This window comes from Spea bombifrons, chromosome 11 (genome assembly GCF_027358695.1).
Source record: "Spea bombifrons isolate aSpeBom1 chromosome 11, aSpeBom1.2.pri, whole genome shotgun sequence".
In the NCBI taxonomy this organism is placed as follows: domain Eukaryota; kingdom Metazoa; phylum Chordata; class Amphibia; order Anura; family Pelobatidae; genus Spea; species Spea bombifrons.
In genome coordinates this window covers 32,649,057-32,675,648 of record NC_071097.1, presented here as the reverse complement: position 1 = coordinate 32,675,648, position 26,592 = coordinate 32,649,057, and the positions used below count along the sequence as shown (strand labels likewise).

The 26,592-nt window shown below is 39.1% G+C and overlaps 2 protein-coding genes across 5 annotated transcripts in view; both read right to left on the bottom strand.

Moving 5' to 3' along the window:
* LOC128468610 (cytochrome P450 26C1) lies at positions 1-7,961 on the bottom strand. The gene is made up of 6 exons (XM_053450361.1): positions 7,626-7,961; positions 7,040-7,264; positions 6,047-6,322; positions 4,038-4,193; positions 2,770-3,378; positions 1-824 (listed from the first exon to the last, which is right to left on the bottom strand). Exons 1-6 carry the CDS (start codon positions 7,959-7,961, stop codon positions 453-455), a joined length of 1,974 nt encoding a protein of 657 aa, XP_053306336.1. The 3' UTR covers positions 1-452.
* Positions 7,962-14,156: 6,195 nt separating this feature from the next.
* Positions 14,157-26,592, bottom strand: part of EXOC6 (exocyst complex component 6) — an 87,404-nt gene continuing 74,968 nt past the window's right edge. For all 4 annotated transcript variants that reach the window (XM_053450083.1, XM_053450086.1, XM_053450084.1 and 1 more), the window contains 2 exons: positions 15,318-15,430; positions 14,157-14,710 (listed from right to left, as the gene is read on the bottom strand). In XM_053450083.1, the coding sequence (XP_053306058.1) occupies positions 14,578-14,710; positions 15,318-15,430 (246 nt within the window). In that variant the 3' untranslated portion in view covers positions 14,157-14,577. The remainder of the gene's footprint in view (positions 14,711-15,317; positions 15,431-26,592) is intronic.

Genomic DNA, 26,592 nt, shown 5'->3' with positions numbered 1-26,592 from the left:
TACAGATTGTACATGCACCCTTCCGGAAATATACAACCAAAAAAAAATAATAATAATTGCTTAAAGTGCGCCTGTCACCGAAAAAATAATAATTATGAAAAAAAAAAAAACTTTATGGTTGGACCAGGTATAATAAATAACCTGCCAGCCAGGTAAATCAGTGTGCTTTGGGCAATGTGGGCACACACCCAACACTCCTCGACTTTCCTAAAAGTTACAGAAATGTTAAAAGATACAAAATAAGTAGCAAATCAGAAAGCGGAGATCGGGTGTGTTATTAAAAACAGCTTTTCAATGGTTAAAAATTATCGTGACTTGCTTTCTTTTTTCAAGGTGACAGGTCCGCTTTAACCCTTTAATGCCATATGGTCGAGCAGCATTTTGCTTACCTCTTTGGCACCCACAGGGTTAAGCGTGGCTAAGGGCTTATTCTTCGACGTGTTGTCGGTAAATTATAACAGTTTTGACGCTTGGTCACTGTCGTTTGAACTTAAAAAATTGAAGAAAACATGAAGTCCGTCGACGGGGTGAACGATTGGGACAGTCTGCATTTTGGGATAGTTCGGGGTGGCCAGTTCCCACTTGGCGGTAGCCACAAGCTCAACGGCCAAGATTTTGAGGATTATTTGAGCCAGTTCTTTTCCGATACAACTTCTAACACCACCTCCAAAAGGAATGTAATTAAATCGACCGGCTTTTCCTTCGTTCCGTTCAGGAGAAAACCTTTCTGGGTCGAATAACTCCGAGCTTTTGTAGACTTCTGCTGTCTCGTGGGTGTCTCTTATGCTGTAGAGGACACTCCATCCCTTGGGGATTTGGTAACCCTGCAGAGAAAAAAATGGTTATCTGTAAGTGAGAAGAAGTATAATAGGCCATGATCAAGTGACTGTCAACACCATGGGTACTAAAGGGTGAATATTTGTAGGACAAATACAATATTTTCAGACATTATTATTTATTGTTGTTTTATATAGCGCCATCAAATTCCGTAGCGATTTACATCTGTATACCTGTCTCGATCAGTCATCTTAGCCCACTCTACTAGACAAACACCCTGACTCCTTATGATATTGATTCTCAGAAACAATAGAATGGCTCAGTCTTAATCACCATACTGATGAAAGTCTATGGAGAAACTGACTTGATTAGCATTGCCATAAAGCATCAGCTCAGCGTGGTGTTTGAGCCGGGAAAAGTCACCCAACATATCACATGACTGATGGCCTCCAGGTCTGCAGATAAAGGAGGTTTATTCGAAGAAAAAGGGATTAAACTATTTTGAATTCATTGCTAAGCTGTTTACAGCACGGGGTTTAAGAATGTTTTAAATAAAAAAAACAGAATTTTTTTTTAATAGTGTTTGGGACAATCGGATAGAGCTTTATGGATAACAGCGAGCAGAAGTAAAATTAGGTTTTATACATCACGGTGTGGATGCATGTCACATGCATGTTATTTGTTATTGGACCAACCTATTTGCACATAAAGGACGTTACTAAATATTTTTTCATTGACCTATACAATAGCTTTCAGATTCTCTAGCATGATGAGTAAATGTGCTTTATGCCCTATATCCCGCAATCCATTAAAAGGCAGCTATCACAACATCATATTACTTTTTTCCCATTGTACAGCGCTGTGGAATATGATGCCGCTATATAAATAATAATATTCACATGGCATTAGGGAGATAGTTAAAACGAGGACCTTTGGTGGTCCCAGAGGGAGAGGGGGTCTGAAAACTTCCAAAGTAGATCTCCAGTTATTATGTAACTACAGCTTCTATAATGCTTCGCTGACTAATTGCTGACTTCACAGAATAAATTCTATTAATGGAGAAAAAATTAAGTCCAGTAATTGAACCCTTTCTAACATGGATAATTATTTTAAAAAAGTAAAAATAAATTTTAAAAATACATCATTGTTATTATTAGAATTATTATTTTTATTCATTTATATATAATATATAAGAATGTTAAACTATTTTTTAAAAAAATTTACACACAGCCCTGTCTGCATTTGTTAAAACATAGTTATTTTTTTTTTCTAAATGTTCAAATAAATGAGCGATAAAACATGTAAAAAATAGATTTGGTTATTTAACCCATTGAGGTCCAGAGAACAGCTCACATTTCTAGAAGGCAGAGGCTTAACCTTTAAATATTTTGCTAAACAATCTTTTAGAAAAAATCAGAGTATGTTATAGTGATTTTTTTTTTTTTTAGTAAATTGTAACATCTGGATTAGAAATGTATTGGCTCTGAAATATACTGTCAAGTACTGTCAAGTACACATAGATGTTTTCTGTTATTAATACAATATTTTTGTTTTGTAGTATTAAATTATCCCTTTTTTTGCATATATATATATATATTTATTATTATTATTATTATTTATTTATTTATTTTACCAATAACATTATTCCTAGGCTATATGTGGCATTTGTTTTGTTTTTTTTTCTCCAGGGTAATTCCTCAAACAACCAAAAGAGGGCGACAAAGCAACACATGTTAAGAACATGGATCTAAGATCTTGCCTTTAGTCAAATCTAAATTAACCCTTATTATTTAATATGTAATCAAAAAGTCCTGGAGTCTTGGGGGTTAATTCTTCCATAATGATTTAGTAAAGGTTTTAAGATGTAGCTATACTCAACATTCAAGCATGGTGGTACTATTTATAATGATCAGATTTCGGTTTTTGAATTAGAATTCGTGGTAAGACATTTTTTCCATGAAATCTGGAGTTTCATTAGCCAGTAATACTCACATCTAGTTCAAAGGTCTGCATGGCTGTCCTGTAGCCTCCAGAAACAGGTGGCAATAAGCGCAGAACTTCCTTCACCACATAGTCTAAGTAGTGGAGCTCCTTCAGTCTGTCCAGGCTGAGTTCTACATTACAGGAACATCCAGAACACAATTCTTGAAGGTCTCCTGGCTGCTTATTGCAGCTGGGGCTCCTATGAAGTGTATCTTCTGTGCAGGTGGGTCCACATGACTTCTCTACCCAACTCATTCCATTATGGATTCTCCTAGATACAAGCTGCAAATGTTCTCTATCAGTTTTATCAGCCAGCATGCACTGTGTCGGCTTCCAGATGGTTTTCACTTGTCCATCAGAGTTCAGGAGAAGGGGCATGTGGCACCCAGAGGTCTGACAGTGGTCCTCTGCACAGCCATTGGGATGATGGGATGGGATGTTGTTATTTCTGTTTTCTGGAGGGGACAGGCATTGACATTGTTTAAGAAGCCCCTGGGACAGCAGCTCTTGCCTGATCTTCTGGATGGCAGAAGGATGCTTCATCAAAAGCAAGATGAGGGAAGTGCTTGCACTGGCAGTAGTGAAGAAAGCAGCAAATATCAGCTCAATAGCAGACTCCTGTATAACAATAAATGCATAAAATATTTTAAAATATAAAATAGGCATATTTACAATTTTATAGAATTTTTTTTTTATTCCAATACCAAACACACACACACACATGCACACATTTTAATCTGGTAGTCATATAATCTGATTGAGGATGATAAGGGTTGAAATCCAACAAAAAATAAAAAATAAAAGAAGATTACTGATACCAACCCCCCCTACCTGAAAAGATGCTGAAGACTCAAGTGCAGAACCGCTCTGACATGTCATTATCACCTTTACTCCCCAAGGCTTCCCAGCCCCTATTCTAATTCACACCTCCCTTCATTAATGAAAAATACCCCTCACCCCTTGCAGTGTCTCATCCACACATCTCAGTTCTACCTTCTATAATTCCCTTTCCTCCCCATGCACTCCAAATTATAATTTCATATTATTGTAATGTGATGTCAGTCCAAATGTTTGGTAGTGGTCCATTATTTATAAAGATGTAAACTTTAACATGATGTCAGTATATATATATATATATATATATATATATATATATAGTCAGTATGTCAGTATATAGATGTCAGTATATATATATATATATATATATATATATATATATATATATTATATGTAATATTGTTCTTGGTAATGTTCAAGCCCCATCCAGTGCATCATACCTTAAGTTCTTGCATGCTGAAGGCTCTCCCATTCTCCTTGGCACTGTTTATCAGGTAGTCCAAGGCATCTTCACATACATCTGGGTCTTGTGCTGCAAGCTTCTGTTTAATAGCTTCCTCCATATATCGGTGCAGAGTATCCCTGGCTTTAATACCCTATTACAACAGACATATATCAGCAGCTTGCCACATACCCCCTTCCAAAGGCAACCACCACACATTACACAACTTGAATGTTTCTAGCTGGTTTCTGATTCTGGACATCTGTAAAGTTTTGTAGATGGATTTGGGTGGATGGAGCCGGCTTTGTTACCCTGAATTACTCTCTGATGGAGTAAAAGGGCAAATCAGTTCACAGGGGGCTTTAAAATCAGGGGTGACAGCAGTGCCAGGGCTTTACTGGAGGTGGAAAGTTGACCCCAATAAAATGTATCTGGATACAGAAATTCCGCGAATTTGGGATTTGGTGGTTTACTACCCGGAGGCATCGATCTATGTATCAATTTATATTTAACAAAATCATTTATGTATCTATATTATTTATCTGTATATCTATAGCTATGTCTATATTTATATATAATGTATTATCTATATATCTATATTATCTATATATCCATCTATATTATCTATCTGTATATCTATATATCTATCCATATTATCTATATATCTACCTATATCATCTTTGAATCCTATTGTCTATCTACCTATCAATTTAGCTCTGATCTCAATCTATTCTTCTCTCTCTCTCTATCATCTATCCGTTGATTTCCAGAACTATCTATCTATCTATCTATCTATCTATCTATCTATCTATCTGTCTATCTATCTATCTATCTATCTATCTATCTATCTATCTATCTGTCTATCTGTCTATCTGTCTATCTATCTATCTATCTATCCATCATCTATCTATCTATCTATCTATCTATCTATCTATCTATCTATCCATCATCTATCTATCTATCTATCTATCTATCTATCTATCCATCATCTATCTATCTATCTATCTATCTATCTATCTATCTATCTATCATCTATCTATCTATCTATATATCTATCTATCTATCTATCTATCTATCCATCTATCTATCTATCTATCTATCTATCTATCTATCTATCTATCTCTAGGCATGTCCCTGGTAGCTCCTGCCCTGGTGTCAGCCACAAATCACAGGGTAATAAGGTTCTGATGGGTCCCTGGTGCTGCCCATTGTGCTTGGCTCAGCTGGAGGGTCTCTAGAATCACTGTTTTCTCTATTTTGGGTGGAAAGCTGTTAATTTTCTGTAATTTGTGATGTTTTTGAACAATACTCTGCCTGCCCCTGTCCAGAATGGGGGGAAAAAGAACGCATTTTTCCGGATAATTAGATGATTTGGGACACACGGACTGTCCACTTAGTGCTGATTTATGGAGACCCCCTGTCCAATGAAGCAGAGTGGGCCAGGAGTGTCCATAAATTCTACAATTAGTGCCAATCTGCGAATACCCACACTTAACAAAAATAAAACAAGAGAAATCAGCACCTTCCATCGAACATAAATCCTGATTCACAGACTGTCACTATAACAATACAGTAAATATGCTAATCCAATAAATATATCAATAATATAAACATAATAAAACAGTTTAAATATTTTAATACCGTACATACAATAGTCTAAACATTAAAATGTTTTGTTATATTTACATTAAACCTATTAAAGGACTCAGTAATAAGGGAATCACAGTGCCAAATGTTTAAATGTTCTATTGATTACAGGTTTTAATTGCTAGTTTTATACAGGTATGACTACAGAGAGTATAATGAAATATATGAAATAATATATATACATATGTTATATTTAGCCCCTTTACCATGCTCTGCAGTATGGATCCATGGGGTGATAGATCTACCAGAACTATTGAGAGTTAAAATACAGGTAGAGTGTAAGTTCTGTAAGGATTCTGTGAATTCTACACTTTGGAAGCCTCCTTAGATGTGGGCTACAGAAGACATAATGCAAGGTACCTTTCGGAGGCCACTGAAGGGGATGTCCAGGGGTAAGGAGAAGAGGTTCTCCACCAGCTGCTCAAAGACTTTGGCCATTTCTTGGAACTGTTGTTCAGCCAGGCTGAGTCCCAGCAAGATCCTGGCTGCTATGCGGAAAGTCAGGGTCTTAGCTGAGGGGAAGACTGATGTGGAGCCAGGATCTCTGCACCAGCCATGGAGCTCACAGCTCACAGCCTCCTGGATCCGAGGGAGGTAACTCTCCAGGGCAGAATGGCTGAACACTTTGGCCATGATCTGCAGAAAGGGACCAAGAGAACACAGGGAATAAAGCTTCTACCTTATGTCTAGGTATTGTCCCATGTCCTCCAAGACACCAGAAGGATACAGTCAGTCCAACAGATACAATGTATCTCCAGAACATCAGCAACATTAAGATAAGAGTCATAAACAATTCTTACTATTACAGGGTTGGACTCATAAAAGCCAAGAACGTTTATGGTTATTCTCAGAATTTACCAATTCCTAAACTAATTAATCTGCTCTTCCTGGGACCCATTCTTGGTTCAGCACACATGTATTAGATTAATATATGCCCCCTGGGTTAACTGTTATAATAATAATAATAATAATAATAATAATAATAATGTTTATTTGAAGTGGCATAAATAAAAACCATTGGGTGGGGATACAGAGATATAAAAAATATCTATAGACAGATAATATAAATGTTAGTAGATACATATATATATATATATATATATATATATATTCGTTTTGAGATAAAGAGAAGAATACAGTAAGGTATGGTCACAGATGGCTGAGGCTGATGGGATTTTTAAAGAAAACCTAGAAGGGCCCCAGCCCCCAGGATAAAGGCTTCTAGGGCTGAGGTTGCATGGAAATCCCATATGAATAGGACTTGCCTGCACCCTGCAGTCGGTGGCCACATTCCTATCCATGAATGACATGCTTTGTACATACAGTGCAAACAGAACAATACAGGGAACTCGCCTTTCTCTTCTGTCGGTGGAGCTCTCCAATGGAGTTCACCAGGGTGTTGGAGCCCAGGATGATCTGGGTGCTCTGGGGCCACTGAGAACTCACAAGGTTGTGTTCCCCCATCAAGATCTTGCGAATATTCTCTGCACCAGTCACACGAATGACCGGTTTGCCCAACAGATGAGTCTTAAATACATTCCCATACTTCTCCCTTCTGGAACTATGGAAAGCAGATCCCTAAAACAAGTCCAAGTCATGTTCAGTTGAATGGAGAAACCACCTCTGCAAAAGAGGTTCTACAACCCAACATTCCACCCCAGGTCCAAGTTCTCCAACATTCTAAAGTCCATCCCAGTCCAGTTCAGAACAAAGCTCAAAATAATCCTATTTTTTTTCAATTTACCCATCAAAACCATTAACCCATAACATGCAACACAACATTTTTTTTAGTAAAAGAAAAATACAAAAAACCTTCTTACATGGACCTTCTTACATGGATGTTCAATTTGTATAATTATTACCAAAAAAAAAAACTAATTTAAAGTTTGATCTTTACAGAACTCTTAAATAATTTTAAGCATGGAGAATAGATTCTTACCTGGATAAGCCAGTGTAGTGTTTCTCCAAAAAATGGCCATCCCATTGAGCCTTTTGGTAGAGGTAATTTACAGCCTCTGTCTCTAGCATTATGCCACCTTAGGGACCAAAGCTGGTGAGACGCAACCAGAAGAAGGATCACAGATACTACAGATGTCAGGGCAGTCTCCAGCAGGGACATGCAGTTCAGTTCAGTGAGGAACATCTTCAGATCCAAGGAGTTGCTTTTAGTCCTGGTGAGATTTGAATAAGTGTCACCCAGAGTACAGTGATTTGCACTGAGCTCAAAGGCTTTGACAGAGGGAGGGTCCTGGACTCCGGGAGTTAACAATTTCATTAATCCATGGATGGATCCTAAATTAAAAGATTGTAAAAAATAAATAAATACAATTAAAAACAGTATTGTAAAAAAAAAAAAAGAAAAAATCAAACAAAAAATATAAACAAAATAATATAAAAGTAAAAACATATATGTTATTATATAGATGATCTTTGAATTTTTTTTTACTGTACTATAGTATGGGGTGGAAGTTATGTTGATTATAAGGAATACAATTGCAGCTTTCATGTTTTATTACATATTTGGTATGTTATGGAAAGTGATAAATGTAGTACAGAAAAAAAAGCTGTTTTAGAAGATTTATGGGGGCTTTATGCTCCAGGCTTGTATGTGAAAGCATTGAAGTTATTCTATATGGCCAGCTCCTGTTTAGGGTATAATAAATAAGTATAGATATAACAAACATTGATATTAACAATATATTTATAGCTTAAAAAATAATATAGTATGCAAGAAATGTCTGATTTCCCTAAATCCAAGTTTTAAAAGTTCTCAAACAGGTGTCTGCTAATCTAGAAATGTGCAGCATCTTTTAAATAAAAGTACTCACCATGTCCTTCTACACACACTTTCCTTGTGAGGTTAATATCCTGAAGAGGTGACTACAGTCATCACTCCCAAGCCTATAAGATGAGCTGCCTCCCAGCTAGATTTATATACATATTGACAAAATATATGTTCCACCTTCAGAAATGACGTGTTTTTTTGCATAGCTAAGTAGCTGGGAAAGTGCTGGGATTGGACCCTTTGGAGATGATGATATTGATTGAAGGAATGTGTACAGCTGGACAGCATTGGGACATGTGACAGGTCTCAGAGAGGGCGGGAAGCGGGGTACATGGGGCTCATCAGAGAGGTGGCACCAGGGAGCCAGCGAGTGCTGCACTAGTCCTAGAGGCATGGGGTGAGCTACTAGGATGGATGTCCTGGGGGAGTGAATGTATACTGTGTGTACAGATAGATATAGGGTACACTATCAGGTATACTGAGTGTATAGTTAGATATAGGGTACACTCTCAGGTTTACTGTATGTACAGACAGATATAGGGTCCACTCTCAGGTAAACTGAGTGTACAGATAGATATAAGGCACAATATTAGGTATAGTGAGTGTACAGATAGATATAAGGCACACTATCAGGTATACTGAGTGTACAGATAGATATCAGGCACAATATCAGGTATACTGAGTGTACAGATAGATATAAGGCATAATATCAGGTATACTGAGTGTACAGATAGATATAAGGCATAATATCAGGTATAGTGAGTGTACAGATAGATATAAGGCACACTATCAGGTATACTGAGTGTACAGCTAGATATCAGGCACAATATTAGGTATACTGAGTGTACAGATAGATATAAGGCACACTATCAGGTATACTGAGTGTACAGCTAGATATCAGGCACAATATTAGGTATACTGAGTGTACAGATAGACATGAGGCACAATATTAGGTATATTGAGTGTACAGACAGATTTAGGGTCCACGCTCATGTATACAGTGTGTATGTATAGTGTGTGTAACTATAGCTGTTGGGTACACTCTTATCCATACTGTGTGTACAGGGACATATAGGGTCCACTCTCAGGTATACTGTTCTGTACAGACATATATGATGTATAGAATTCGCGTTACAGATCTGCTGGAGGTTTATGCATTTTATTTTTTTCTATATTTCTATGCCATTTATTTGTTATTTTATTTGTTTGAACCGGGGCAGTCATTTCTCTCTTGGGACCAATCACTTGTCACAGGTCCCTTCCATAAACTTTAACGTCTCTTCTCTGGCTGGCTGAGTGTGCTGGGAGTTACCCAGCTCTGCTTCTTATATAGGGTGCTATAAGTTATGATGGCCAACCCCAATAAACTCATTCTGCCTTGGGGTGGGGTGGGGGGCATTTAAACATCCTGGCAGATCCATGGACACTGGGGTATTTGCAGATGCTTTAAACACTCAGTCCCATTAAGTCTGCTGGCAGGGGATGGGTGGCAATAACCCTTTCATCCACCTTACACAGGAAGGTAGTATAATAATAAATATCTCTAGCGGTTATCCCAGGTTAATTTGGTGTTTTTTGGTGTCTGGTTTTATTCCTGAGGGGCCTGCTTTTCCTGAAACACCTGTTATACAGAAAGGATGGCAACCAATTAACTATTTATATATATATATATATATATATATATATATATATATATATATATATATATATGAATCTAGAAGATTTTCTGGAGAATTAGCTGAGCTTTACTATAACAGAGATCATCCCACCTCCCTGGGTCATTATTCAGGATAAGATCTGGATAAACCCTTTAACTACAATCTATTGATAGACATTTACACCCATAATATTGCTTGAGCCAAAAGAAAACACAAATTAATGAGGATTAATCTTCACCCAAATTAGGATTATTTTGCCCATTCATTTTACTCAACCCTTAATTATTGCAAAGCGGTTAACAAGTGGTTAACTACATGATTTTTGAGTGTTGCCTTTTATTTAACCCTTTAACTTCAAGGAATTGCTCTCCAGCCCCCAAAATAGAAACTATTAAAAGGGACTGATGTGGTTTAAAATGCGCTGCCCTATACCTTTCCATCAAAGAGCTCTGTTAACTCTTTCTAAGCCAAGTCTCGATAATACACTGTGGTGTATCTAAATCAACATGCGTAAATCTGGCACACAGTGAGTGTATATGAAATAAAGGCAGCATCCCATACTGTTTTGATCTACAACTCCCATCATGCTCAATCTGAGAATGGCTGTGCTTGCTGGGGGGGTTGTATCCAAGGCCGCCAGGCATGATAGACACCCCAATTTCTTTTCAGAATTCAAAAGGTTAAAGATCATTCCCCCAGCATGATACCATTATTGTCTCGCACGGTCCAATGTTTCTCTTATTACAGTCCAAGACACCAACATGGGCCTATTCCTTCAATCAATATACATATGTCTTTCCGCCTTCACAGCTCTGTCCCACCAAGAGGAGACATAAAACCATGCGCTAATAATTTACAGCGCCCATCAGTGTAAATCAGGACTTTGAGCCCACTCTCAATAATTTACAGCTTCAAATGTATCTCCCATGAAGGCCAATTCCCCTGGCCACAAACTGCACTAAAAGCAGACTTTTATATTCCGCATAAGACCTTTCTATCTGTTGAGATTACAAAGTCATCTGCTAGGACCCCCCCTGAAACACAAGGGGGCCAATATATGTGACATTACAATGAGAAAAGCACCATGTAGAAAAATAAGCCAAGTGCTTTAATGTATAGACCCGGATGTAACAGAACAGATGCTGTTTGAATAATAAAAAAATATTGTTGTTGTTAAGTGATACAATGTATATATTGTTATCTATTATTTATATAGCGCCAACAATATACCCAGCGCTTCTTACAGTCCATGCATTCAAAGGGTCTGAACTAGACTGAGACAAACCGATACATTGTTAATATTAATAATATTAATATACAATATTTTTTCCTCTTTGTATAAATGGAGAAAGCTGCTATATATATAGTATATATAGTATTTCTATACTAATTACTAGTTGGATGATACACTATAGCTGCTATCGAAATATAAATATAAATATATATATATATATATATATATATATACATACATACACACAGAATTCTAGGTTAATATAGTATAATTGAGTATATAGTATAATTGATCCTCATACTCGGACGTACAAGAAGCTGAAGAATACATCCGAACCGCATTTAAGATGCTTTCTCAGATCGGATAGGAAACCTTCAAAACAAAGTTATAAAAAGCGATATACTAGCCCTGTTTATAGCATACATTCCTAGATTGTAAGCTCTTTGACCAGAGTCCTTTTTAACGTTTCATTCTGTAAATTGAAATTGTTACGTGATGCACCACTTATGTCCTATTTACTGTATAGTACTGAGTAATAAGGTTGCACTATATAAATCAAGGAACAATAATAATAACAGATATTGTAAAAGGAATTTTAAAAACTGTTTATTTGCTTATTAAAATGAGAGAAACATAAGTGACCTCACATTTCAAGGCCTGCTCCATTTAGTCTATGTATTTAATGCAATGGGTTTATCATGAATGTGCCAAAAAGGTTCACATTTGGTATTTTCACAGAAATGATGACGAGACATTTAGAAACCGGTGTCTGGATACCGGGGTCAGACCGGCCATCTGGCACACCCCGCGAATGACCAGCGAGCTTCTACCCGACATCTTTCTATACGCACCTGATCTGGGGGGCTGTAGTGCGTGGCCGGTGGTCGGATATACCTGGGCGCTGCAGGATATAGTTGTGTAAGTATAAGTAATGACATAGAGTGCGAGACCAGCGACTCCATGGGTAAAAAGCTTCCTTTTCTTTACTTAAAGCAATTCCTACAGTGACCAGGAAAGTGCAGCCAAAATGATGAAAAATAAACCGATGTCACGATGTGCATGGAGATGAAAAGAGGTCTCCCCAAGATAGCAAGAGGTCCGGTGACATCTTTGGTACTCAGACAGCAATGGGTTCTAGTTCATCTTCTCCAAACCCATTGGTACTAATGGATCGCATCCCAGGCACATGGAGAGAACCTAGATATAATCTAATGATAGTGCAAGAGCTTCCTGAAGTCCACAAGTTACCTTTAATGTAGCCAGCTTGATGGGGAACTGCATGCAAGAAAGGAAAATGAATAATGGCCCAGCTCCTAACAGCTCTTTCACCCCTATAATCTACCCCAAACCTATAATCCACCCCAAACTCTTCCTTTCAAGTCTACCCCAACTGTGTGCAGTGAGCAACTGCCTGCTTTAAACCAAAAGGAGAACGTAGAAGCAACAAGAAAGCAGAGCAGACAGAAGATGGAGCAGTAACATAAATCAAGCCACCGAGTATGAAAGATGTTAACATGGTGGGGTTGTAGTGTACAGGAAAAAGATAAAGTGATGGAAGGGAGAAGGGGCGTTTAAGCAGGGATTCGCCTGCTCCATCCCGGAATCCACAGAGGAACCTGAACTTCCCCAGGTGGCTTTGAGTTGAGGGGACACTGAAAAGGGCAAATAGTTAGATCTGATTGAGTTGATGTGAAGAAAAATTAGATATTTCCGGCAGATCAGACCCGAACCTTACCCAGCCGTTGGTCTCGTCTTAGATTCATAATAACAGAAAGATCTGGGGAGTAGAGAGCCGATGGGGCAGAGAAAATCCATACAAACTCTTATTTCCACCTGTTGTTAAAAATCAGACTCGCGGAGCAGGTTTTGTCAACGTTCTTTTATTCGCAATGTCTCCGGGTACAAGGAGAAAACAAAGAAAATATGTACAAAGTATAGTTTAAAATCACAAACCCTGAGAACCAAAATCACGCAATTCGCTCCCTTCGCATCCATCCACTTGGAGAGGAAGACGGCTCGAGACAACGCAGAATTCCCAGTTTGGGCAATAATGAACCGTGTTGTGCGGGTCACAAGCATATTGCTGGTATCAGACCAGTGCTTTAACGGGGAATTACAAGCTACTCTTATTTAAAGGTGCTGTTCCACCTAAAAAAAACTTTGATTGTACCCTCTAGTATCATAACCAAATAAGAACGTTCGGTTTTTCTTTTTATTATTTCTTCTAAATGGTTAACAACATAAAAACAACGCAAAATGTTTAAGAAGCCTTTTCCATTTCTATGGCAATAACCAATCAGTGGCTGCTTTTATGTCACATGCCGGTTATGAAGATTATGAATGACAAAATATTTTTCTTACTTAAATAATAATTTCCTGGAAGGGATTGGGCATCCGACACCAGGGATACCAGGAATGATGTTTCTAATACTGTTACAACATTCTTCACTTCAGCAGAGTAGGTGGAACAGCACCTTTAAAAGTCAACTTCATATGAGTAAAGGTTTCCAGTTCCTGACAGATATTTGGATATTTTAGGTCTGTGTTTCTGGATGGCTGCGGGGAGGCAGCTTTCCGTTGCATTTCCTCCTAACGACACCAAATATGTGTAAGATCTGTTAAAAAAAATATCTCTGTAGCCTTTTTTGGAAAGAAAAATGGAAACATAGAATTTGGTGACAGATAAGAACCATTGGACCCATCTAATCCGCCCAAAATGAAATAGAAATGCAGGTTTGTTAGGTGTTCGAAACATTTACACATATAACCGAATGTTCCAAAATGCTGTTAATTTACCCCAGATCTCAAAAGGTTAATTATCAACTCATTTGTCTTCATTAATTCCGGTTTTTTAAAAAAGGTAGCGTGTCCAAGAAATCCTTGTTCACACCTCAGCAGCAGAGAGACGGCGGGATCTAGCAGCAATATGTAAGCATTTCCAATAACGTATTTACAATATATTCATGATGCCATCGTAATGTTACCGCACTCGTTTCTGATATATATAGAAAATATCATTTCAATAAAAAGTTCTAGAAACTCGGGGTTTCTGCTGTCCAATCCCTTAGCAGAAATCTGTTTTTTTTTTTGTTTTTTTGTACAAACTGTTCAACTCAAGAATGAGTTCAATCATTGGCCGTTATCTCGCGCCTTTGGGCATTTGGAAGGATGACGAGAGTTGTAGTCGGCCGGCAGCAGGAGGAGGCGTAGCGTACTATGAGTGCTGGGACATCCCGGTGACCAAGTTCCTCAGCTGTTTCACCACAGTGTCTACTAACTTCTGCTTGTCTCGGTCATTCCTCCTGAACTGGGCAAATATGGTGTTCCTTTTATTGCTTTCTTTTATCCTGCGGTGAAGAGAAAGAGGAGACAAGACATGATATAATGTCATTCAAACAGATACACAATAACATATAACATATACATACAAGCAATGTGACAGAGAGCCATTCTGTAGGCAGCCATGATGTTTTACCCAGAAATCCTTTCTAAACCAGACATTGTAGGGATTATAGCTCGTCTACCCTTATTCAATGCCACACATGCACCGTCATCATCTATTTCGGCCTTCTGAGACAGGACTATGTTGCCCCAAACCTCCTCCCAATCTTGGTCCCGCGACAAGCTGGGTGAGCTGAAGGCTCGTGTTCTTGAACATTCAAAACACCCGCAATGAATGCTATTATCAGGAAAATGTCCACCTTTCTCGTTTTGTGACTTATAGAGGTCAGACTGGGTGCCACGATACTCTTTTTAAACATTTGGAGAAGCTAAAGTTCACCACTACGGTCTCATAAATGGAGGTATTTCTCATGTCTTTTTCTATTGTTATTTAGTTCTAATGGTGCAAGTACGTCTGGCTTCGCTGATAGGTAAATGGCACCCTGACGATGAGTTATAGAGTTTATGATAAATCAGTCTGCAGCTTGGGCTTTACCCGACGTTGATACTCACTTTTCCAACAGAATCAAAGCCGTGCTTGGGTTCACCCTCAGATACTTGGATGTCGGTTGACCATAATCAGCCAGATATGTTGACCAATCCCAGACCATGAAGAGGTCCAACAGCTGGAAGGTACAGGAAACATTAACTGCGTTAGATATACCAAATATAACAGATATCTGCTAGAATGCATTCCTATCGCTGGCCATCTCTATAATTATTAAGAACGATGTTTGTTCCCGAGGACTTTTACCCATCAAGAGCCCTGAAATCAAACAGATATAGACGGTTTCTCATCGGTTGTCTCATTAATGTTCTTGAAGAAGTCAATGGCTGAAGATTTAGATCTCCTGTGCTGTGCAGCGCCAGGCTGTCCAAGGTGTCAGGAGACTACAGGTTCGTTGGGATTATCCTACAACCATTTAATTTCATCAATTTCTTCACTAGAGCGACCCTCGTAAACCCAAACTAAACTCAGTACCTCCGTCACCTAATCTCTCAGCTCTGCTGGTACCTGCGAATTCTGGGCTTGCATGGGGGACGTGGGCGATGGGAAATCTACAGTAAAAAGGGTGTATTTATGGACACCCGATATATTTTCACCCAGGTCCCAATCATTCCAAACCTATGGAGCACGTTTACAGCTGGAAAGCAGGCATCCCCGGCAATTTCACTCGTCAACTTTTCACCTCTTAGCAGATCGGCCAATTCCTTCGGGTTCCAACAATGCACAGTCCTACAGAGCACGGCGCATCTGTAAAAACTATCTGTTCGTGGACAGGAGATATGTGGAATTCCAGGGTAATTTAAACCAGGTCTTAAGCGAGTCCTAATTAAGCGCATTAAGCAGCTCCTGTTAGATTATCCTCGGTGGGGAACGTACAGCTGGAAGGTGATGCTACCTTAATTCAGCCGGGCTCCTGGGAATTCCGCTTTCCCAAACACAAATAAAATGATACCACTTATCCCCTATCATTATTTTAAGGTCTGCCCCAAAGGTTGTTGATCAATACCGACGTAATCTTTTAAAAGCTAATGCGTCTGAAGTAAAACAGCAAAATCCTTTATTCGGCTTTAAAGCCATAATCCCTTTTTAAGCCATTTTAAACCCACTTCCTACCCAATTTATTATTGTTTGTAACAGTTAAATACTTTGCTTACAAACTTTGCTGGGCTATACTGGTTTCTACCCCAGCGTGCTAGAATAGGTCGAGAGGGTGGTAGATAAATGGATCAGCCTCCAAGTTGTAGAGGGTAATACAGCGGGGGGGGGGGGGATTTAAACCTGCATGGGATAGACATACGGATCCTGAGTCTTTACAGCAGGAAGAAAAATTAAAATAAAAAGATAAAATGATATATATATATATAAATAATATATATAATATATATATATATATATATATATATATATATATACACACGAACACACATGTATAGAATATCATCACTGTTGTCCCAATAATATAAATATTTTGCTGTAGGACCCCTAAATAAATCCCGAGGCTGGGGCATTGAATGCTAAAAGGGATTATCTGCCGCGCTTCTTAGTTCCTAAAACGTGGGGTAAAGAATGATACCCCTGTGCTGAATGGGAATCTGCATATGATCCAGCTGTGAACGTGTGATCCATCCATCCGCCAAGACAAAGAAGACCTACAAACCTCTTCAATTGGTTTTTGTCCGTCGGCCGTCAGCTGTCCTTCACTGTCACTCACCGAAAAAAACTATCCCCTTAAACCATTATTGTAGGTTTCATTATTGCCCCGCGGGTATGTGGCACAAATCAACCCGATGTATCAAAAGTATCCTAGAATCCTGAACAAACCACCGTTACTCGTCAATCAGTCCTTTCCGGATTAAAAAAAAAAAGGGGGCTCTAGATGGGATGGTGGCAAAAATCTAGAGATAATGATCAAAGTATGCAAATGATTCATTTTGTGAATTTTTTTAGTAATTTATGAACTGATATATATATTACTATTTAATATATATATATATATTCATAACACCCTTTTTGGGGCTTTTGGAGATAATGGGCTGCCATTGGTACATTTTGGACTCAGTATCGTGTTAAACCTTCACGGCTCCATCCATGTAACAAAACCCCACTTACTCTTCCCCTGACACCCCCAAGTTAAAGCCGTACAGCTTCCTAGGACCCCAAGTCCCTACAATATATCAGGTATGGATATAGAGAGGGGGAGTTACACCAGTGTTGGAACTGCACCCCCCCCCGGAACCAATATGGGGTGTTACTATTATTTATTGATTTACGGTATATAGCACTATCATATGCTGAAGCGCTGCACAATTAGCAAACAGAACAAATATATGACTTACGGAAACAGGATGTGGAGGGCCCTGATCAAAGAGCTTACAATCTAGGTGTACCGGCTCTACCCTGTGATGGCAACCCTTGGTAATTTTACCCACGTTATTTTTAAGTCGCTTTTAGCCCATTTAAAGGAAACCATGAGCTTTTCAGTAATCACTATTCGGAAAGTAACCTAAAATCCAGCCGCAGTATGCCCTGGTAAAGGGTGTTTGTTCCTGTCACTGGGGGCCAACCACCTGAAACCCAACAAGACACGCGTCATGCCGGCAGATAATGTGTGGGTTCCCTTTACGTAGGGGCAGACACGGCTCCCGCTCTGCCTCATGCTCCTGGCAGGTCTGAGGGAAGCAGATCACTTGTATGACATCATACCTCAGTTCTTCACTAAGGGGGGGGGGCTTGGTTGGGCTGAAAACCTTCTCGTGGAGAGACCAGAGAGAGCAGCAAACAGCTGCACTGCGGGCCCTGGAATCGCTGCTCGCCCCTGCCTACGGGCGGCCCTGGCGTGTATTAATAATCTTCTCTACTATCGCTGTTGGTGCCATATCAACATCTTAGAAATGCTTACATTGTATACATCTGTATAACGAGCAGTGTCTTGGGCATTTTACAGCGCTGCGTAATACGATGGCTCTATATAAAACAATAAATAATAATAAATAATCTCAGCCTCTACTTCTGGGAGCATCTACTTCGTGTACATTGCAGTATGCCGATATACATAAGTGTCAGACGATAGGCATTAGCAGATCCCGGACTTCACCGCAGACTAGGATCCAGCAGCGGTACATGCGCGGGTACATACATTCTGCTATTAATAACTACTTAATGATACTACATTGTAAACCTTTAACCCCTCCAAGCCCGCTGCCTGCAGAATGCGCTCGCCCCCTGGTTACTATCTTCTGATGTGCAAGAAAGTTACAAAACTGGAAAGTAACTGGTGGATGATCGAGTTGGTTGGTGGCCACTGGATGTCTTTCTGCGGAGAGATAAGCTCCGAAAACCTATACGGCCCTCAGCTTGTCGCATCTATCATTCTTCAAGGCGTAGTTATAGAGCAATCCCACGTTACGGGAGGATCCGTTAATGTGCCGTTTCACGGCGGTCTTCCAAAAAATCATTGCGAGTTTCTTTCTTAAATGCTTTGTTTGTTTTGTTGTAAGTAAAGAGCAAAAGCCCTAATTCCCCAGCAGGAGACAGATTTTATCTCGGTTTTTGCCAGATTGAAGTTAAAGCCGCCTGTACGTTTCAAACCCCATTTCATTTCTGGATACGGGATTCCATTTCCAATAAGCACTCGGTATTAAAAGTATTTAAGAAGAATGGAATCTAAAGCCGAATGCATGGAGCCAAACCAATTAACGCACAATAACACACACAGAAAGGCACACAAAAACAAATACTCTTAACGTAAACAAGTCACGGGATCATACACAGATCACGTGAAAAAAAACATCCACATAACACGGCACACGGGTGAACCGACATGAATACATAGGCAAAGACACAATAAGACAAATTAATATTAATATTCATTGGCACGTTGTGTTCACTGATCCAAGTTTAAGTTTAAAAGGCTAATTGATGGTTAAAAACCCCTGCAAAAGGTTATGTTACAGCCAGAAATTGACTTATTTTCCACCAAAACAGCTAAGTGACCCCAAACTTTTGACCGGTAGTGTATGTATGAGATAAGCTATATATTGTAAACGTCCATGTAATTGTTTAGATAGATGCTACCAAGGGCTAATACATGGCCCTCCGCTGATATTGGCAGACAAGCCTGGTTCAACATGCGCCATCAGGTGCATTACTGAACCCAGCTTCCATAAAGCGCATGCGCGATTCATTTACTGGACCCAGAACCAGACCTGATCAAACTTTGCTTTGCTGGTGCAAAAAATAGACTTAACTTGGTTCTTTTTTTTTAATTATTTTTAAAGCACACATTTAACAAATCTGAGGTTGTAACGCGAAGTTGTCATTTTTGTTGGCCGTTCCTAAAAACAGAATCCCCCCCCGGAGCGTTACGTATTTCACGTGCTAAATAGTGTATTCCATTCTGATCATGTCGCCACCTCTCCACTCGATCGCGTGTTTAATGAACATGTGTACGGTGCGAGTTACTTGGAAAACACGTTATAATCGCTTACGGTTGTTCTGATGCGGCGGGGTAAATGCTGTGTGCTTTTCCACTACCCTGGGGGTGCAATTACCACTCCGAACCAAACAGAAGCGATTCACTAAGGGGCTTGCAAGAGAGAGAGAGAGAAATCCCTATCTGACCTCTGAATAACCCAAGCAAGAGATTAGCCTTTTCCAAGCAAGAATGGTGATACTCTATACCCCATCGCTTCTGTTGACACTTTGCATAAGCACCTTAAACAGCGTGCCGTTAACTTCCTATTATTTTATGCCGCCGGATTTGCGGGAATAAAAGAACATTAATAAGCTGCGGCGAGTTCAAAAGGTCGGAACGATTGTGAGACCAGAAGGGCAGTTTAGATTTCCAGCAAACATGAAGATTTTCCCATTATGGGTTAAAAGGACAACCTCCAAATAACCTTTTAATTCTTAATTAATTCTTATATAATCATATAATTGTAAGTTCATTGTGCAAGACATATTACTAAAAAAGGGCATTATGCTATTGCTAAAAGTGTCGATTCTTAACTAAAAAGTACATAATGGAACAGTCACCCCTAATTAGCATTTCATTGATATCTTAAATTACTTCACCCGCCTTAATCCAGGGTAAGTGGGTAACGCGTTCACCAGAACTGCCCTGGATAAATGGACGGCAGCCAGATGTCCGGAAAGCTTCGGAGATGGCGCACAACCCTGCCTTTAACACTTACAGCATGGTTACTATGTTTCAATCTGCAAGTATCATTAATCACAAGATGTAGCTGGAGGAGTCACAGGGTTCCAACCGTCTGACCAAAACCTCCTCCAGTACAATCCCGGGTGGCCCCGAAGCGCAGGTGAACTCAATGTGTGACAGTAGACAAGAAGATGGTGGCAATGGGCGAGTGTAATATGGAGGTTGATGAGGTGGGAGTAGATGGAGGGACGAACCGGGTTCATGGGAGAGAGAGGTTGTTCGGGATGAGGTAGGCCATGGAGATCGTAAAAGAAAGGTTGAAGACATGAGGGTAGGTGGCTATGAGGCACATGCTTGATGGCGAAAAAGAAAGCTGACAGGAAAGAGAAAAGGTTGGAGAAGCAAGGTCGATGTGGAGGAGGAAGGCTGGAGATGGCACTGGTTATATGGAGGAATAAGGCTGGAGAAGGTATTTGTGGAGCAGAAAGGCTGAAGAAGACAATAGTGATATAGAAGAGGTATATTGGAGAAGCCAAGGGTTGTGTGGAGGAGGAAGGTCGATGGAAAGAGTTGAGGATGGTGGAGAAGGTCATGGGAAGGAAAGAGCCAACTTCTAATGGTGGCTCTCGTAAGGAGGCATGAGGATAATTGAAACCAGTGGATATAAGGCAGGTGGATGTGGTTTCGAAATAACTGTAGTAGACTGAACATGGAGGAACGGTGTGTGTATCAGAGTTGGCTTGCCGACACAGCTAGAGAAGCCTAGAACAACCTTTATTTAATCAAATAAATCCTTAATTCCTTAACTGTATAGTAATTCATGTTCCACAAATGACAAACATAAAACTTGTTTTTTTTCCCCCATAAAGTCTTCGGAAGCCCGGATCGCCTGATCGCTGTGGGTTGACCCAGCTGTGATGTCATGAAGTTCCTAGCTATGTTTTTGTAGGTTCATTAGGGCCAAGCATTCCAATACACATAATCAATGCTGGAATTTAATGTGAGCTCGGGGTGGGTTATAAAACACATCCATACGTCTTACCCTGTCACAGGCGTGTACATGTATTGAGTGGATGTTACTTAGTAGTTTGCAATCTTACATCTACCTGCCGTGAATCAGAAGTTAAATCTATGAATGGAAATGTGGTTTTTTTTTCTTAAAGTGCTCCTCGAGACCAACGATTACGCAGGTTTTCTGTTACCATCACATAATGTAGAATAAATAGCATTTTTCCACAATGTGTTTCTACCTACAAACATATTATGTCTTAAACGCTAGTGTATTATGCCATTAATCTAAATGAAAACATGGGGAAATATTAATATTTAAAAAAAATAGTTTTTAAAAACATGGGCATCTCACTTTGCCTTTTGATGTTAATATTAAATATATATATATATATATATATATATATATATATATATATATATATTGGAAATGGAAGATATTTCTCAACAAAAAAAATCATGGGTATCTCACTTTTGCCTTTTGATCGAAACAAAATAAAAATTAAATAAATTAAAATATAATGGATAAGTCTTCCATTTCAATTATATTTTAATTTAGTTTTTTTTAATTAAATTATTATAAGAAATCAGAATTTAAATTTCACATTTTCAATGAAAAAACTGTTTTAAAGATGTGAAGCCCACAGTCAACTCTCAACCACATATTATCTATTTTTTTTAAAATGCTTTTTGTGCCTTGGTGAATTTGCTATCATTTTGGACCTTCTTTGATCAAAGATGCAAACTAGTTTCTTTTGATTTGTATTCATTTACCTCCAACCCCCCCTGCCGGGAAGAGAGCACTAAACCTAATTGGTAAATTCTTTGAAATTTAGGTAATAATCCTCTGAACTTTGATGAAAATAATTGGAAATTTAGGTCTGATGATCTTAATGCCACATGCCAATCCACATCCAAGGAAACATGTTTTTATTAGTCTGACACAAACTATGGTTGGTGTAATTTCACCTAGAAAACTAGCAAGGGAGGAATTTGGTGGGCTAAGGCTACATATTATATTTAAAACTATTAAACTATAGAACTCTAGAAACCCCTTAAAATGTAACTTTTTATTTATGTAGAAAAAAAAGTAGTAAAAAGAAGAAAACAACATATTTTCTTTTAAATTGAACTTCTTGCATATGGGACATTCAAAAAGTCTATATAGTCTGTAACTATATATATATATATATATATATATATATATATATATATTCACTATCGTGGTCCCTAAAAGTAATAGCGACAGACTCCATAGTAGACAGAACAAATGACATCATGAATTTAAACTAGAGGTCGTGTATTCCCAAACACCGTGTCGTCAGAGACTGAGAACGAGCAATAAAACAAAATGAAAATGATAATACTGTATGGGAGAGGGGGAATTTCCCATTTCTTACAGGCGAACTGTGACGGCCTTTAGAATAAGTGGAGGAAATATATTAAAATGGATCATTTTCCTCCAATAATCTCCCTTTATCTGGAGGCGGCCATTGCTGTCAGTCATGTGATATTTTGGGTGACTTTCCTGCTCAAACACCACACCGAGCTGATACTTTATGCCACAGACTTTCATTAGCCAGAGTGTCTGCCTCGGTGATTAAGACTGAGTCGTTCTATAGCTTCACACAGACTGCATAAGGACTCGGGGTGTTTGTCCAGTAGACTGGGCTCAGATAACAGAACTACCTGAAGACATTATATCAAGGTGCAAAAACTACCAGTGTTTTTAAAACTCATTCATTTACTGCATAATCGCTCTCTATGATCATCGGGGTATTACGGTATATATAAAATACATATTTAATAACATTCATTTATAGAAGTTCCTCTGCAAAAAATTAATTAAGTTTAATAAAATGTTTTATAGATTAACAGACCTTCCCCGGAACAATCCCTGCACTCTGTATGGATCTATCATATGGATACCGCACTTTACTCAACATATAGAGACTGAACCAATCCGCACAGCCGGAGCCAAACCCATCGAATAATGCAGACATATTGCTGAAAACGAAGTCATCGTCAGATGTCCTTAGTGTCAGCCTCACCGGTCCCGTTGTGCATCAAAAAGCCTTGGGTGGACCCCAAAAACCTGGGATCCCCCAGCACTGGGGTGGTTGTAAGGGTCCTTGATATATATCACATATAATATTGTCTTAATCTATGCAACGACCAGAAAAATCTTTTTTTCCCCCCAAATGTTTTGGCTTTTAAAAAGCACACTTCTGCGAGTATAATGGACAAGCCCCGCTACGACTGCAGCAATTAGCGGCTGATATAATTGAGCTCCCTTCTGTTTTCTCATTACATCTCCGATGACATTTGCCAATTCATTTCCAGGAAATAATCCAGGAAGATACGCCGGAGCTGTAAGGGGGGGGGGGGCACAATGGCTTTCAGCGGGACTTCTGACGTGCCGGAGAGTATGTTCACCAATTAGGCCAAATTTCAATTGGTTTTATGCTACAATAGTGTGTTTCATTAGGCTGCCACCTGGTAACAGGGGGGAAAAAATCCCCCAAAAACACCCTAAAAATTATCTATATTAAAAAAAAAAAAAAGATTTTGCCTAATAAGAGTCATTTTAAAATAATAAAGCATTTACTCCTATCAAGGATCGATACTTTTTTGAATTTTAAGTGGAGAAATACTATTTTTATGCTTTAAAAAATGAATTTGAGTTTTAAGATACTGTAATAGTGTATTTCGACATACTTGCCATGCAAAGCAATACATCAAAAGTTATTCAGATCCAAAAGTTTGAAAAGTTGTCTTATCGCTATGGCAACAACCCAGACCTCTATATTTTTCAGTCCGGGGAGATCAGGGGATCTCTCCAACTTGCCCATGATCACGACTGTTCCGGGAAATGCAGGACAGCGGGGCTTCGACCCTAGACAGGAGTGCTGGAATATCTGGACTGTCCAGCAACTCTCTAGTTAATCATTTGTTCTAAACACAAGAGAAGGCAACGTAAATAAATGTTTTTTTAATTAAAAATACCAAAAACTGTGAAAATAAAAAAAAGAACTATTATATATATATACTAGTGTGAAGTTTTGATCTGACTTTAAATATCACCCAGCGATATAATCCTAAAACAATAAACATGAAATTCAACATTGTTAAATGTAAAGTCATGCATTTGGACAGCAAAATACTCCTAAATTACAAAGGTAAATGGGGTCAGATCTGAAGTAGATTTGGGGGGGTTACTAGTTTCCTCCAAACCCAGTAGCCCCAGGTTAAGAAATAGCTGCCGAAGCAGAAATGATATCAGTGTTATTTTATTGGTGGATGTCTCTTGCATAGGACATTTTTTGCCTTCTTAATTATTTAGTGATTGACCGATAGATACAAATATAGAGAATATAAAAAATGCAGCGTCTCTGCCCGAAATGGAAAAGCGTAAGCCTAAAGGTTTTCCTGGATTTTGAGTAGGAGAGGTCCGAGACCCTCTACCAGCTAAGGCATTAATAAATTGTAAGCTCACAAGACCAGGGCCCTCTTCTCCTTCTGGGCCAGTGCATTTTAATGCCATTGTCAATTGTTAATATTTTTGGTCATTCTCTCTGTCCTCTGTTGTTATAACCCTACGGAATCAGACGGGAAATGAAATGTAATAATGTAACTGTGCCTTGAAGACTAATCTTTTCATAGTATCTTGATGCTCAAAGCCGGAACGCTGCATCGTAGTCCAGGATCGGCACAGAGGGCACCGGAAAACTTACAACGAGACCTCCAACTCCCAGTGGTTTCCGCTGCACTCAAGAGGTCTAAGGTCACCCGATTTACTGATGGAGATGCGACCTCCCGTCATGACCTAGATCATTCAAATAAAACCATGTAGACTTCATACCCAATTGGACCTGAGATACATTTATTATTATTGCTACTTTTAAAATATTTCCATTTTTGGAAGGTGAATTTTCTCAATTTAAATCAAAATAAAAAAAATTTCCTCCCTCTTTCAGCAGGAATTTCTAATACAAACTGCTCTGCCCACTGTGTGCCCAAAACCCGCTGCCTTAGTCAATGCCCCCGGCAACTGGGATCGTGGTCACTGCGGTTGCAAGGTCATCCCATCAGGATTTCTTCTTCTTCATGGGCAAACTTTGAGTCCATGGCCTCGGCCTGCGTGTCCCCAAACACAACCCCATCATGGCTGGGTAAACGTGCCATGTACTGCGATATACTATTTCAGTTCAATTGTACTGTTGATGACATCACTTTCCTGTTTTACAACCACGCTGATCAGTAGAGTTCATTTTACGTGACGGTAAATTGAGGCATAAATCTACTAATGATGTAATGTACGGCAGTTTTACTTTACTGAGAGGGTGGTAGATAAATGGAACAGCCTCCCACCAGAAGTGGTAGTGGCTAAGGTGGTTGATGGATTATAACATGCATGTAATAGACAAACGGCTCCTAAATCTAAGACGTAGACCAAGGTCTGACTCTTTACACGGGCAGACTAGATGGGGCTGATCTGCCGTAAGGAGTGCGCTTTTAACCATTTCTGTACTGGGCTCTTCTCTTCGAAGGGAACACTGATAAATGCATCATATTAAGGTGTATTTGCATTTTTTAACTGTTTACGCGTCAGAATATCACAGAGAAGCGATAAGCCTGCCTGCCACAAGACACCGCATGCTGGGATACATTGTATCGTTTCTGGAGGCGAGATGTCTGCAAAGACTCTTATAAAAGGAGCTATAAATCTCGGCTCGGGTACAGGACACTGATTTAAGAGGGACGTGCGGTTTGGGGCAGAAAGCCATATACCTTGAAGTGACTGTTGATCGGAGAGTACATTAGTTCCCATATATTTATCACACATCCTTCCTTGTGACTTTGTCATTAATATCATCCGTTTACAAGCCGAAGTCGTACATGTTCCCGGTGATTTACAACGGCCTGCAGCGCAGACATCTAATTACGGCACTTTTACCGCTCTCCAACGGGCAGCCGTACGCAGCATATTTAATCGGGTTTATGATAATATGCATTTGCAGGCTGCGTAGAGAGCACACTGTGTAGCTGTACATGCCATTCACTTATAGGGACTTGTCTACATTTGCGATGATATATATATATATATACACACA

Excerpts from the sequence above, each read along its gene's own strand:
- LOC128468610 (XM_053450361.1), bottom strand. The coding sequence starts at position 7,961 with ATGAAATTGTTAACTCCCGGAGTCCAGGACCCTCCCTCTGTCAAAGCC. Across the intron at positions 6,323-7,039 it reads TCCACCGACAGAAGAGAAAG|ATCATGGCCAAAGTGTTCAG; the intron begins GCGAGTTCCCTG and ends CCCTTTCTGCAG. Across the intron at positions 4,194-6,046 it reads CCTTCAGTGGCCTCCGAAAG|GGTATTAAAGCCAGGGATAC; the intron begins GTACCTTGCATT and ends CTGTTGTAATAG.